Here is a 15,128-nt window from a genome sequence, read left to right as displayed (position 1 = left end):
GACCCTAACTAAGGATGCACTCCTTTTATTCTCACTAGGCTCTTGATAACCATGTAAACAACTATGATTAGATTTTGTAGTAAGTCTAAACGTCTTTAATATTACACAGAGAAAAATAACTAAAACTGTATAGGAATACTCATCTGAACTTTGATAATATCCTATGTTCTAAGTCTATCCATCCATCCACACACACACACACACACACACACACACACACACACACATACACACACACACACACACACACATACACACACACATACACACACACACACATACATATATATATATATATATATATATATATATATATATATATATATATATATATATATATATATATTGTTACGGAACAGAGAAAGATAATGTACACTTTAAGTGAGAATACGAAGAGTCACTACTGTCCCGTAAAGTTCCAGGTTCAAAACAAAAGAGTTAGGTAAAATTACAAGTTAAAGTTTAATGCTTAAATTAACAACAAAACATTCAGGACTCGTAAGGATAATGTAATGGCAAAAACAGGTTAAATATATGGTTAACTGCAATAGCCTCTATTAACACGAAATTAGCAAGAGTAAATTTATCTAAGTCAGCCCTGATAAAATGAGATACCAGATAATACTCAGTGAATGCCAGATAAATTATTACAGATACAAACTATCATAAAAAATAACTGACACAACCCAACATTAATCAAAACCTCACTAGGCCTAAGAATTAACCTTATGCTACACAGTACAAGAAAAAATACAACAACAGTTATACTCAAATTACACACAGCTGCTAGATGTTTGGAGATTTCTTGAGCACTCACAATAATAATAATTGTACAGGGGAGGACAGAGATGTGAACAAAATGAGGAGCAGATCTAAGTGGCAATGATGCAGAGACTGAGCTCATTATATAGGAGCCGGCAGAGCCTGATACAACTTGTAAGAGGACGCGCAAATGAAAGCCATGGGGACATAGAGTTCACAATCCCGCTCTGGACAACAGAGAGAACGACTTACTCTACTATAACGGTAGAAGGGGGGGACTGAGGCAGAACACGCTCGTGATCAAACATGCAGCATACTGTGCGTTAAAATTACACAAAGGATGATGAAATCATAGGCTATGTAACAATATATATATATATATATATATATATATATATATATATATATATATATATATATATATATATATATATATATATAATGTTCAAATTATGAAGTTTAGTAGTAGTAGTAGTAGTAGTAATAGTAGTAGCAGCAGTAGCAATAATAATAATAACAATAATAATAATAATAACAACAACAACAACTAAACCCAAGATACCAGCACCCCCTACTCAGCACCAACCAACATTCCTTTAGCTCCACCACACATAACCTCCACGGACTCAGCACAAAGCGGTATGCATTCCTTGCCTTCCCCCTCACATTTTTACTCATTCTCTCTCTATCTCTCTCTCAAAGCCAGACGATTTCATTCGGCTGAAGAAACCTCTCGTCGTCAACATTATAAGACCCATTCCGTACGAGGACGATTTTTTATGAGTGTTATTTCGACGGAGATTTCTCGCCCTGGTGAGGTTAGATACAGATTTCATTAACCCTTCCATCACAAACACACACGAGAGAGAGAGAGAGAGAGAAATGGAGAAATGAATTCCCCGAGCTAGGCAACTAAGGCCATATAGCCCCGCTGGGGTTACAGGAGGGAGCTACCCCTCCTGGCAACGGTAGCCTGGGCGAGGCTCGAACTTGTGACCTCCCGATCACAAGCTCAGCGCGCTACCACTGTGCCACCGCGCCCCCAGAGAGAGAGAGAGAGAGAGAGAGAGAGAGAGAGAGAGATTGGTGACAAAAAATAAATCGAATATGGAAAAAGCAGAACCATAATTTACTACAGAAGACGGGGATAATACCAGTACAAATACACAGATGGCTGGGTTTCTAAGTGTTTATGGAACAATGCCAAAGCGGGATAGTGTGGGAAGTAAGCAAACAAGATACCTTTCCCTTTTTTGGTTCTCATTTCTCTGCGTCGCTTCCTCCTCTCTCTCAATGTCTTTTCTCCTTTCGTACTCAATCTTCCTAGTTTACTGTTTCTCCCCGTCTCTTCTTCACTTCTTGTTTTTCCTTTGTGTACACGCATTACAGGTTTCCTAGTTGAGACGGGGTAGTTTCAAAATTCTTTTATTAGCGATGCCGTAAAGTTTCCCAAAGCAAGTACAACCGCAGAGCAACTTCATATATTCAAACAACAACTTTCGTACCACAACCATACTATATTCGTGCGGTTGTGGCTCTTGCGAAAAAATTGAAAGGAGTTAAAGAGTCAATACAATATTATAACGCCGCTCGAATCGTTTTCTCGTTTTCTTTTGTTTAGCACAGTTGAATGGGTGGGGCAAGACAATATATTGTACGTAAGTTTGTGGTAGGTGGGGGCGCTCACCATCCACTCACTCGATGTATTGCTGCTCTCGGGTGTCTGCCCTTTCCTTTCCTCCATCCTTCTTTCCTTCCATCCTCTCCTGTCTTCCTTTCCTTCATTCTTTCCTTGTCCTTCTGCCTACGGGTAACTTTACAGTCCCTCTTCTGTCTTTCTTTCCTTCTTCTTCTTCTTCCTTCTGCCTGTGGGTGACTCCACACTAAGTGACAAGCCAAATGGTTTCCTGTACACCAGGAAACCATTTACAAAGCTGGGTGGTACCCATATAACCAAGTTTTGGCGCCTGGTGGTTTAGTGGGTAATTATTGCGCTCCAACCGGATTGAGCTGGTGAAGGTTTATTTCCAAGGGATGGTTGGGTTTGATTGCTCATGTAATGCCACTCAGGGATGAGTGAGGCTGGTCACTATCATCTTAAATGTCGGGACCAACTGCCTAGCCCCGGGCTCCTACGCTCCTCATGAGGCAATGTAGGACTGGATGATGGATGGATGGATGGATGAACAGCCAGTTCCATTTTACGCCCTTCAAGGTGTTTGGACCCATGGCTAGGCTACCACAGTCCAGCACATCTCTGGATAGAAGGAGAGCCTACTTCACCTGGTGGCATTACATGACTGAAAAGGCTCCAGTTAACTCTTGGGGATTCAGCCTATGGAAGGACGTCACTACGGGTGTTGTAACCGCTAGATTACCAGTCCTACAACAATAACATAAAATACGAACTACAAAAAATAACAAATTTAATACTTTCACTAATATTATGTCTCTTGGTGGCTGAACAACAAAGAAAAATACGCGTCTGGCGACAATAGTTCGAGTTTATCTATCTTGTCTTCTCACATGTGTTCCTACCGAGTAACTGTTAGCGAATCGGGTGTAATTTATGGTCAGAAAGGATACGGTCTCCAGGAAAGATGAAATGTAAACGTAACTACTTTCGTATGGACGGAGGTTGCGAAGAGTAGTTCGTCGGGTTCAGGTTCAATAATGATTAAATTTTCAGTCTGATAGTGTGATTAAAACATATTAATTTTTGATGTGCGAGTAGCGCTCTTTTCGAAATAGCCTAAGTTCAGTCAAGTTAGAGTTACAAGTAATAAAATGACACCTTCCTTGGTACCCATTCATTCACAGACATTATCGTGAGTGTGCTGGTAAAGGCTGCTCCTCAAATCAGCCTTGAATTTAACAACAGCGACTAAGGAGCTATAAAATACGACCACCCTGGCATCACAGTCTTGTGTTTAAAATCCTGATGGCATAGTACTGCAGTGTCATCTTTTTTCGGATGAAAGCCACAACGGACTGGGTTACGTTCTAAAGTAAGAAAAAAGGAATAACTAATTATAAACTACGACAGACGCAACAGAAACAAATCTAAGTATATTTCAGTGGAAATTTCTTTGGTATTTTTGAATTCTTGAGTGTACCACTGAGTTCAAGAATGATTATATAATCTCTGACGTAGTGGTAATGAGCAACATAATCAGGCCAGAAGTACTCGAAGAAAGCTTAAATCAATGCCAATCGACTGCACTAGGGTCATTAAGACGAACAGGCAATTATTACTACCCCCATTTATACTGCTGGGTGAACAGGAATCTGAGGGAATTAGACTGAATCCACCAGTCTGGTCTGCACGAAAATCAAACTCTGGTTCTTTCATCTGAAAGCTGGACGAGCTAACAACAGCACCCCCGCCCCCACCCCCTCCAGCCCGACGGAAGGTGTTTTGATGCTGGCTAGGCTAATGACATTCAACCCCTTAAATTCGATGAGATACTGCTTGTATTTTATTCTAGCTGCCTCTGCACGATTTTATTGCCTTGGAAAAATCTCTCGTGCTGATGGGGTTAAGGAAGGCCATATCTAACTTTTCCATCTCGAGATGTCTTTCCTAAGGTGGATAAAATCGCCTGAAGGTAGCATGAATAAAATGAAAAATAAGTAATCGGAGTGAAGGGGTTAAGGACGGCTGTACAGCATATCCTCAGTTAACTCAGTCGTCACAATCCGTCGGTGTTTTTCCAGTTAACGCCTTCCTCTTGCCCTCACCCTCTCTCAGGTCTGTTCCTGTTTTCCTGTCTTCGTATTTTTCAGTGTTTTCCACACATCACACTGCTGAGAAGAGCTGCTTCGAAAATGTTGTTCTATATTTCATGCCAGTAGAGTCCTGGAATGCTAGCTGTTTTTTTTTTTTTTGACAAAGTTAGAAGCACTTTCAAATCACCAAGTTTGTTTCTAGCTCCTATGTCGGGCGACATCTTACTTTAAGCCAAAAGACACTGTCCGGCGTTAGCTAGAATTGAAAGGGAGGGCACTTTAAGATTTGGCTTGAACATGACGAGGGATTACATCAAAGCTTCTTCTACAACAACAACATGAAAGCACACACTTCTCTCATACACCTGGGGTCTCATAACACACACACACACACACACACACACACACACACATGGGTTAATGTATGCTTTGATTTTTTTTGTTGTTGTAAATACAGTTCGTGGGAAAACATCGAACTTATGCATATAAATGCCCATAACTACGTATTACGTTCATTCATCTATCTATCTATATCTATATCTATATCTATCTATATATATATTATATCTATATCTATCTATCTATCTATCTATCTATATATATATATATATATATATATATATATATATATATATATATATATATATATATATATAAGAAGTACATGACTGAAGCACGTAAAACAGAAATATCCTTTCTTCTGCCGCTTCTTTGTAATCTGGAAACCTCAGTGTGTTCCTCGCTTGCATCAGGGATGGATCTCAACTTTATGTGTCTTTTTATTATCCCTGGCTGGGCAACTTGGCCACGCGAGCCAAAATTCACGGACGTGACTTGAGACACTGATGTAAGACCGGCTGACCTGGGAGGCTGGGAGTAGGTTAATTCCACCAGTTCCCACAAAGCCTCAAATATTTAATTTTCTTCATTCATCTTTACCTGCGTTCTGTGGCACCAGTTATATGAGGGCAACGTGTGCTTACGATCTTGTTGTTGTTACTGGTGTATTCTGAAATAAATCAATATCATGCCCAAGCCGGCCAACCTACAACGACCATATTCACAGGGTGTCTTATCCCCGCCCCACCCCAGCACCCATCAGCGTCCCTGCCTACTCATTTTCCCTCAATACATCCCTTTTCTCCCCTCCCCTGAATTCAGCTTCTTAGAGAGTTCGTTCCCTCCACATATTTCATGACTCCTACAACGCATGATTTCACTGGGTGTACTTCCTGCCCTGCCCAACCACTAAAATTATCTTAGCTCATCCTACCACAACATACTCTTCCTTCCACGCACTCCATTCATTTTAATTCTCCACTTTTGACTTACACCTTACTGGCCTACTTAAAACGCCCATCCCCACAGCATATACAGTACCTCTCTGTGTACGCCCCATCACTCACCACCCTCCCGGCCCATCCTGCATACTCCTCTCCACGCACCCGACCCATTACCACTCTGATGCATATATAAAAACAGTAACTGCCTCCACTAGCAAATGACTTGTGCGTATATTCACAGGGTATACTTATTCTCACCATCCTCCACCATCCCTGACCAACCCATTTACTCGCCTTCACCCACCCCACCTAGTACTGAAAGGCTTGAAATACCACATCACATAAAGCACTGCACTGGTTGGTCTGATTTCTGGCACAGGCATTTACAGACATGACCTGAATCATCTTTACTGACTCAAGTGGGGTAGATGGAGTGTAAATCACCTCAAAGGATAAAAATTGCATGGAATCGTCCTTGAGAATGATCTACTTGAGTATGGATTAGACTGAAATGGACCAGTCTTGGTAAAATGGATCTAAGATTACCTGAATGGATGCGACTGGACGTGAACTGATCTGATAATATGTAAAGACCGCGAATGGACCTAACTGGACCTAAACGATTCAGAACGTCCCTAAATTGGTCCGTCTTCGTCTTAAACTATTTGAATCCTTTTAATTCTATTTTTGCTGCTACCAGACGATTTTGTTTAGCTTGGGAAAGACCTACTGCTTTGAGGGGGCTTATTAAGGCTACACGTAACCCCTCCAGTACGAAATGTCTATCCAAAGTTGAATAAAATCGTCAGGAGATAGCAAAAATAAAATGAAAAAGAAATCTCAGGTCTCAAAGTGTTAATTGGAAGACCTGAATGGACCTAACTGGCGTGTAATGAGCCGACTTGGACCTGAATTGACCTAGCTTGGCTTGAATAGTCTTCAATGGTGCTAATTGACACGACGGCGCCTGAATGAACGTGGTTTGTCTTAATTCACCTAAATCACCCGAACTGCCATAAGTGGATCTGGATGAGCCTTACTGGACCGGGATGAACCTAAATGAACTTAACTAAGCCTAACTGCGCCTGAATTAACCCAACTGCACCTGAACTGACCCAACTGCACCTGAACTGACCTAACTGCACCTGAACTGACCTAACTACACCTGAATGGCTCTGGACGGATATAAGCTGACGTGGGTAAGCCTGACTGGATATGAAGGAACCTAAACTGGACGTAGCTGGTCTGAACGGGTGAAACACAGGGCTTTTCAACAGCTTTATCAACAGTCACGCCAGCTGAGGGTCATGCCGGCACGACGCAGGTAAAGTGGTCAACAAACGTACAGTCAACCAAAGAAGTATCGGGCCTCTTACCACACGTATTATTCTGAAACATGGACGATACGTTATGATATATGGAGTTCCTTGTGAATATAAGTGCAAATGTTATCCTTTGTAATTATTAGGACTCGAAATCGCACAAAAGTTTACATTTTTTTTTTTTTTTTAAGGCACTTGGTTAATGAATTCATGTGTCTTATAAAACTCGCTCATTTTCACATCCATCGTACCCCAGGCGTGCCATACTTATTGGGCTGACTGTATATGTATTAATTCAAACGTCACATTACTCTGCAATACGGAAGGTGACTACTATACTCTCTTGAACGCTGAATTATGATGCTAGTCACGAAGAAGTGCTACAGAAAAGATGAAGAGCCACAGTATTGTCTTTTTCCCTCACTGAGCTACGTGAAGCAGGTTGTAAAAGAATGAAAATTTGGGCCGGGTTAAAGTGAATGAATTACAGCAAATCGGTGGCCATCTGTGAGTAGAGTTAGGTGACAAAAATCGCCTAGTATCAGCAAGACGATTTTATTTAGCATACCAGAGACTGATCAGGTTGAAGGGGTTACGTCGGGGAGTGCATGTTGTGTGGTATGTAATGTATGGTATGTATGATATGGTGTGTATAGTATCGTATGTTTGGTATGGTATGTGTTGTATGGTATGGTATGTACAGCACGGTATGGTATGGAGTGTGTGGTATAATGGTATGTGCGGTATTCAGTGTAAGGTATGTATGGTGTGTATGAGATGCAAAACACGGTATGAGTGGTGTGTATGGGTTGCAGTATGAATGGTATGGTATGCAGAATATAGTATGTATGGTATGTATGATATGGTATGTAGGGTATAGTATGTATGGTAGGGCATGCAGTGTCCCATTGGTAGGCTCGTGTCTAGCCTAATCTACGAAGGCTTAAATTCTGGAACTCCGACGTCTTCCCAGAAAATTGCATGGTCTTAAGGGCGTCGCTCATGAATACATAACTGGGTTGGCCTTGACCCACCCGCCACAGTAGTCCCACAAAATAAGTATTTAGTTTCAAGTCACGTTCATGCTTATTTCGGACCGAGATGCCTCGTGTTATATCTATGCCTTGGTGGGAAGCTGGTATGTACTGTGGTATAATCTGCAGGAAAAACTCGTATGTGTTTTTGTGTGGAAGTGCCTTACACGCCGCTGGTATGGGTTACAAAAAGCATTCATGATTTCAACCCACAGGCCCCAGCCAATGAACTAATGAACTGTAGAGCATCATGTCTAACCCAAGACGGTCGTTTACATATATATATATATATATATATATATATATATATGTGTGTGTGTGTGTGTGTGTGTGTGTGTGTGTGTGTGTGTGTGTGTGTGTGTGTGTGTGTGTGTGTCAGTTTAAATTAGGGTTTCCCTTAAAACCACGCGTGGAAAACAATGGAACTGTGGAGACAGACAATAAAATAAAATATTCAGTTTGGGGTCCAGGTGTATGTTATGGTCTATAATAGTTAATATTTCGTTTAGTACATGTTTGTATGGTAATTATCTTCACTACGATGATGTCTTTGTTTCATTCTACCTCTTTTTAGACGGATTTATTCGGTGTAGGAAGACTTTTCGAACTGAAGGGGTTGGATCTAGCCTTCATTAATCCATTCACTATACTACAAATGACTTTCCTATGTGTAATAAAATCGTTTGACGGAAGCAAGAATAAAATAATGTCATGGTATTGATGATGTTAATTAATTTCCAAATCAGTTACATAACAAACGACTGTCCCTCACAAATACTATTACATCGCGTTTATACTGACTTGAGATCCTTAACCACTTTCAACTCAACTGATGGTCAAGTGTGGACAGACTGGAGAGTTGATTTGATTTACTAACCAAGGAGACTCATCAGTACCTCATAACTCAGGCTTATAGAATTTTATGGAACCATGAGTTCGTATTCAGTTTGTGTGCATGGTTCAGTACCGTCAGAGGAAAACAAACGACTACACTAACTGTTATATATGTATATGTCGAAAAAACCTGTTATACAATAATGCCTGATCAGGACGTGGATGTGGCTGCATCATGGCGGCGCTACTCACGTGACTCAGCATCCATGGTCTCACAATGCTTCCTCTTACGTTTGATAAAGGATTTGTAAATGTCATGGCTCATGTATATCATCATCTGCACATATAAGATAAACGATGCCACTAATGGTTATATCTGTGAACGGTAACAACTTGGTAACTAAGCCGCTCAAAACTAATCACAGATGTTGGCAACTCCCCTCCACTTTATAAATTTAAACAAGGTAAAGCAACGAAAACATAACAAATCAGTTTCCAAAACCATTTTAACTCTCCTTATTACAGTCACCAACAAATTACAACATTATGTACTGGCTACTTCATAAGCCTCACATGTAATGCTGCCTACCTAAACACCTACAGCCTTACAACCCATTATGGACACTATCAGAAACCCTACAGAGTCTCTAGTTGGATGCATCTTATAACTGCAGCCTAAACTGAACATAACATATTATCAAGGAATGAATAAATAAGAAATAGCTTCCGTTTCCCCCACACGCCAATATGCAATATATAGCCTTCATCCCAGATCAACAGATATCCCACAGCACTGGCCATGCTCTGGTTATTACAGGGGGGGTGCTCCGCCGTGGTCCTATTAGTCGACACAGAAAGGCCGACTTGAGACTGGAACATTCAAATCTTCATAGGCTTCGGAATCTTCTTTCTTGTTTCTCTGCTCATGGGGCTGGAGATATAATCCGACTCTCATCCTCCTGTCTGGTCACCCATGCCGGCTGTTCGTGCCCTTCTTTTGTACAGTAACCGCTGTTTCGAGGATTGTAGCCCTACTTCAACGTCACTCGAAATAACAGTCCTGGGGGCGTCCCACTAGCTTCCATGGCTCTGCGGCAGCAACCAGAAGGAGAGTTTGCGCATCTCCCTCTACGTCAGTAAAAGTACCACGCTATAACAAGCAATGATGCGGGCAGCGGTCACCCAACTACGCCAAGAATGGAGCATCAGCGGTGCCTGTCGCATGTTCATTACCATGAACATACCCACGCAGAGCCTAAGGTCATCACCGCCACTTTCCTGTACTGCGAATGAACGCAAGTGCACAATGTGCAGTGGTAGTTTACGATCTCAGTTACCAATTAAGGATGGATGCGTATGAGCAGATAGGTCCGACCAGATTCCAACTAGTCAATAATGGCATCGACGAAGACGACGATGACCAAAATCTGTGAGTACAGACAGCCTCCAGGAACGACAGCTGTTCCTGGCGTGTTGGGGTGAGGACTGTCCCGTTACTTACAACAGAAATACTGGGACACTTCCAAGACAAGACAGTCTCACCATGCACCAGGTGCGCTACCCTGAGGGCCAGGGCGTGAGTGTAGAGTGTGGCAGCCAGAATACCAAGGACCTGAGTGCTGGTATGAACTCTGCCGCGAGAGTATCCCACACCCAAGCAAACCACACTCAAGATATGAGGATGCAGGAGCGCACTCGTGTGACTGCACAATGTAAATTACATTTTTCTTCGTGTGATGGTAAGCAGACACCTAATACTCAGGCATGTAAGTTAAGGTCTTAGCGTATTATCCATTCCTCCATGTACCGTTAGTTCATTTTCAAACTATTTATCATACTGTAGTTCATTTGTAAGTTGTTTTCCGTTGTACGTGAAAAACAGATAAGCCAGCGTCCCTCTGAGTACACGGGAGGATATAGAGAAAGGAGAGACACAGTCACTAGCAGAGTCCGTACATTAACAATCTCAGGTGAGTAAAATCGTCTGACGTCAGCTTGAATACAATACTACAGTTCTTCCGACCATGGATGGATTACACAGAAGTGGAGAAAAATGAAAGCAATGAGAATGTGAAGAAAGCTGAGTTAAGAAATAGCAGGGAGGAAGTGGAGCATGGACGTGGAGCGAGGTGGAGAGACGGAGGTGGTGGTGGTGACATGTCCTTCACTTACCAGGCTTCTTAACCATAATCCACTCTAGCCACCTCCACCTTCCACCTCGCTGAGACGCAAACAAGTCTACCGTACAGTAAAAAGTGTAGGAGAGAAAATCGCGTTTATTTTTAAGCTGAGGACAAAAAGACACGTGAAAATATGGCAGATTACAGCTGGATATCACTGGCGATAAAATGGATAATAACGGTACTGGAAGGGGTCAAACACTGGCAGACAGATTACCAGGAAAAAAAAAAAAAATCATGTATGTCTAAGGAGAGGACAAAGGGACAAGTGAAGATACAGCTGGTTAAAGTGGGGAAAATAAAGGAGATAACAAAGCAAGGCAAAAGTAAAGGACCCGCAGATGAAAAAAATAATCGTGGTTGTTTGACTGTGCGGTAAAATGCCAGGTCACCACGTAGTTGATTAAAGCAGGACATTCACTACAATGACGTACTATTCAATTTATACCGTCTTTACGTGTTCTTATTCAACTTAGGGAAGATTTTTCGAACTGGAGGACTTTCGTATACCCTCTTTACTCCAGTCAGTATAGATTATGTCATCTGGGCGCAGCATCAAATAAACTAAACAATACGTGCCAAGGCTCAATTTAGGGAGACATGAAGGGAGGGCTAGGTAAAGGACGGCGTTAAATACTGATGTACTCAGATTACAAAAAGAGTCCTAAACACTACGGCTCAATTTCACAAGACCAAGAACTCGTAGAAAAGGCCTACGTGTCGAAAATTCCGTTTAAGTATATTACGGATGCCAACAGCTTACTCTGACTTTATTTACGTAATACTGGAAGTGAAAGATAACCGTGGCAAAAGTATGAGGTCTGCAACAGTCACGCATCTTTTTCATAAAACAATAGTAATGATAATACCGACAAAGGTGCAACTATATAATCTACGTGAGAACTGCAATATACACAGGCAACAACAACAACAACAACAAAATTCTCCAGCGCGATTTGTTACACTACAGCGAAGACTAATTATTTAAAAAAAAATAAAAATCGCTTAATCTATTTCAATAAAACATATCAAGGACATTTCAGCTGAAATGATTAATGAAAAACATTTGGGAATATCCAACAAAACGAATTATCTGCAGTAAACTGTTTCATTTGCATACATACGGTATATATAAAGCAGTGCAGCCCAGAGTTGTTTAGGTTAACAAGGTTAGAATAACAATAATACAAAATTACTTCTCTTCGTTTAACCAACCAACAAGCAAAATTGTTACCATGTGTCGATTTTTATTTTCTCCTTCCTCAGGCCCCCATCTCTCTCTCTCTCTCTCTCTCTCTCTCTCTCTCTCTCAAAACCCTAGTCGCTGCCACACCTAAGCATTTTTCTTCATACACACAGAGGTCTCTTTCCATCAGTATTTTACATTTAGTATCATATGTGCCGGTATGTCAGTGCACTTCCTAACCTATATACAACTTCTATTTTTTCTTACTTATTTCTCAGTCGAAATCAATTACATTTTTCAAGAACAAAAGAGAGATGGCCTGTTAGATGATTCACAAGATCCAAATTAACTCTATTTTCAGATCATTCATTACAATCATGCTATGTCCTTGCAATGGTGTTTTCACTCTACCTACTTTCATATAAATCCGCTTCTCTCGTCCTAACTTCTCATTAACAGTACGGTACATGCAGTTACTAGGCTCACTTTCATGATCTCAAACTTCAGCTTTACTTATGAGACACGAACCATTATGTAATCCAGAAAGTCACTCATTCCTGTCCTCCATTCATCCCTCATCAGTGGTCCTACGGCCATATTATTCCCGTGAGAGGGTGAACGTGTATGCAGGCCCTGATTTATGACGCTCATTAATAGTACAATTGTGAGCATTAGGTGTGGCCAGCCCGCATGACAAGCTACACAGACCATCCAGATGCTAGGAAGCCATCCAGATGCTACGAAGAGAGAAGAGTGACCGTTAGCCCTTAATTTTTCCCACCTTTTTCCCCCCACCGTAAGGAGGTCTCCCTTCTTCGCGAACTCGGTTATAACATTATGGGTTTTATTCTTCTTTTACTCCTGTCACGAGCTCACACCTGGGCTTACACATGCCACACCTTCCAATGCTGCGACAAGTTTAATTTAAAATCGGCATCTCTTAATTTTGAATGCTGAGCTGTAACAGGAGAAGCACTAGATTATGGTGCTAGTCACGAAGAGTACTGTACAGCTGCACCATTGTCTTGTCTGCCATTGCGGAACGGGAAATAGACTGTACAAGGACGAAAATATCAGCCAAGATGGGTGGACGAACAATATCCATCCACTCCACTCCCTTTCTCCTCCATTTAACACTGTATAGATTATAATACCTTCCTTCGTTAATTACATCTCACTAATTCAATCCTCTTTTGTTTCTCATACTCGTACACACGTCACACCTTCCACGGAGCCATACAAGACAGAGTTGGCACGGCTTGTAAATAAAAAATGGAACAGTGCAAAATATAAGCAGATTACACCACTGACAGCGAATCACACTACCAATCTCAAAACATGTACGAGACGAATAAAACCCCTCTCTCTCTCTCTTTCTCTCTCTCTCTCTCTCAGTGTAAGAAAATACTAAAAGAACGATATCAGTGCTCGTTTACAAGTGCGTCCTATCCATGAAAACAACATAGCTGGCAATTGTTTTACCAAAATAGGAAAGCCACCCAGACAGGAAAGCCACAATTCATGCTGACTAAATGATACTTATGCCTAAAATTTAATCACCCAAGAGGAAATAAAAATAACATAAGGAAATTCTGAAGCATATCCATGTTGTAAGAGAAATGCAGACCGTGATATAATGCACAAGAGGTTATGCACTTGTTATATAAAGTAAAACACCGTAATTATTTTTTTTCTGGTTAAAGTGAGACAATTCTCTTCCGCTGAAAATTTAGAAATCTGTGCTGTACCCTAGTAAACAGCAAGTGATGTTATGCAACCTCAAACAGCGACCCACATTCAAAGGGTGAACCTCCTGTGTTAGCATTATAAGAAGTGTCCTTGACGGTGCAAACAGTATATGTAAGCTTTGTATACACACACACACACACACACACACACACACACACACACACACACACACACACACACACACACACACACACCTGAGTGAAGCCATGAAGTGCGAGGGTGAAGGTGAAAGGTGGGGCGTCCAGCGGTGATCCTATTAGGTGGATGAAGTGCTGGTGGAGGTGGTGGTGGGGGGCAGGTGGAGGCGTCAGTGTGCGGGAGACCACAGTAAGGTGCCCGACATCCATCGATACTTCTACCCAACCACTTCCACAATGCCACTTCCACAACCCCGTGCCGGCAGAGACGAGTGAAGGATTGAAGGCGAGATATTTTGACAGCTCATCTGTGGCTCTAATTTCACCCACTGTGGCACTCTTATATCCCCCTGGCGGCAAAGGCGAGTGAAGGATATTAAGCAAGACAATTAATCACCCCTGTGGTTCTTCATTACCCACTCCCTCTAACAGAAGTCGACCGAAGGATAATAAGGGAGATAAGAAGGATAATAAGGGAGAGACGAGTGAAGGATACTAAGCAAGACATTATAACCGCTCTTCTGTGGCTCTAATTTGTATACTGATCCAAAATACCAAGCTCTATAACCCCAAGGCGGCAGTCTAGGGAAGGACACTAAGCGAAATATCTTTATCGTTCATCGGTGGCTCTTTACTTTATACATTAACCCAATATAGCACTTCTACATCCTCCTAGCGTCAGAGACGGCTGGAGGGGAATAATTAAGCCATTTTAATTGCTCTTGTGGGTGACCGAGAAGAAACGCACCCAAACATTCCTCTACACGACCATCAGATTCAAACTCCAAGACTCCACTGAAATTCTACGTGCGAAAAGACTCTTCTTGACTCTTCCGTGGCTCTTGTGTTTACATACTCACGTGTTGCGGCCGTAACAGTGAAGCTATAGTAAACATAAAGTGCCCGAACTCT

The 15,128-nt window shown here is 41.6% G+C and overlaps 1 protein-coding gene across 1 annotated transcript in view; it reads right to left on the bottom strand.

The window, feature by feature from the left end:
* Positions 1-14,426, bottom strand: part of LOC145411644 (uncharacterized) — a 67,350-nt gene extending 52,924 nt beyond the window's left edge. The window contains exon 1 of the mRNA XM_080281650.1: positions 14,274-14,426. Coding sequence (XP_080137776.1) covers positions 14,274-14,426 — 153 coding nt within the window. The remainder of the gene's footprint in view (positions 1-14,273) is intronic.
* Positions 14,427-15,128: the final 702 nt, after the last annotated feature.

The sequence above is a fragment of the Coenobita brevimanus genome, chromosome 90, assembly GCF_032717465.1.
Source record: "Coenobita brevimanus isolate Jiangsu-jjx chromosome 90, ASM3271746v2, whole genome shotgun sequence".
NCBI classification, from domain to species: Eukaryota; Metazoa; Arthropoda; class Malacostraca; order Decapoda; family Coenobitidae; genus Coenobita; species Coenobita brevimanus.
Note: the sequence above shows the minus strand (reverse complement) of the source record. Positions and strands in the feature narration are given on the sequence as shown.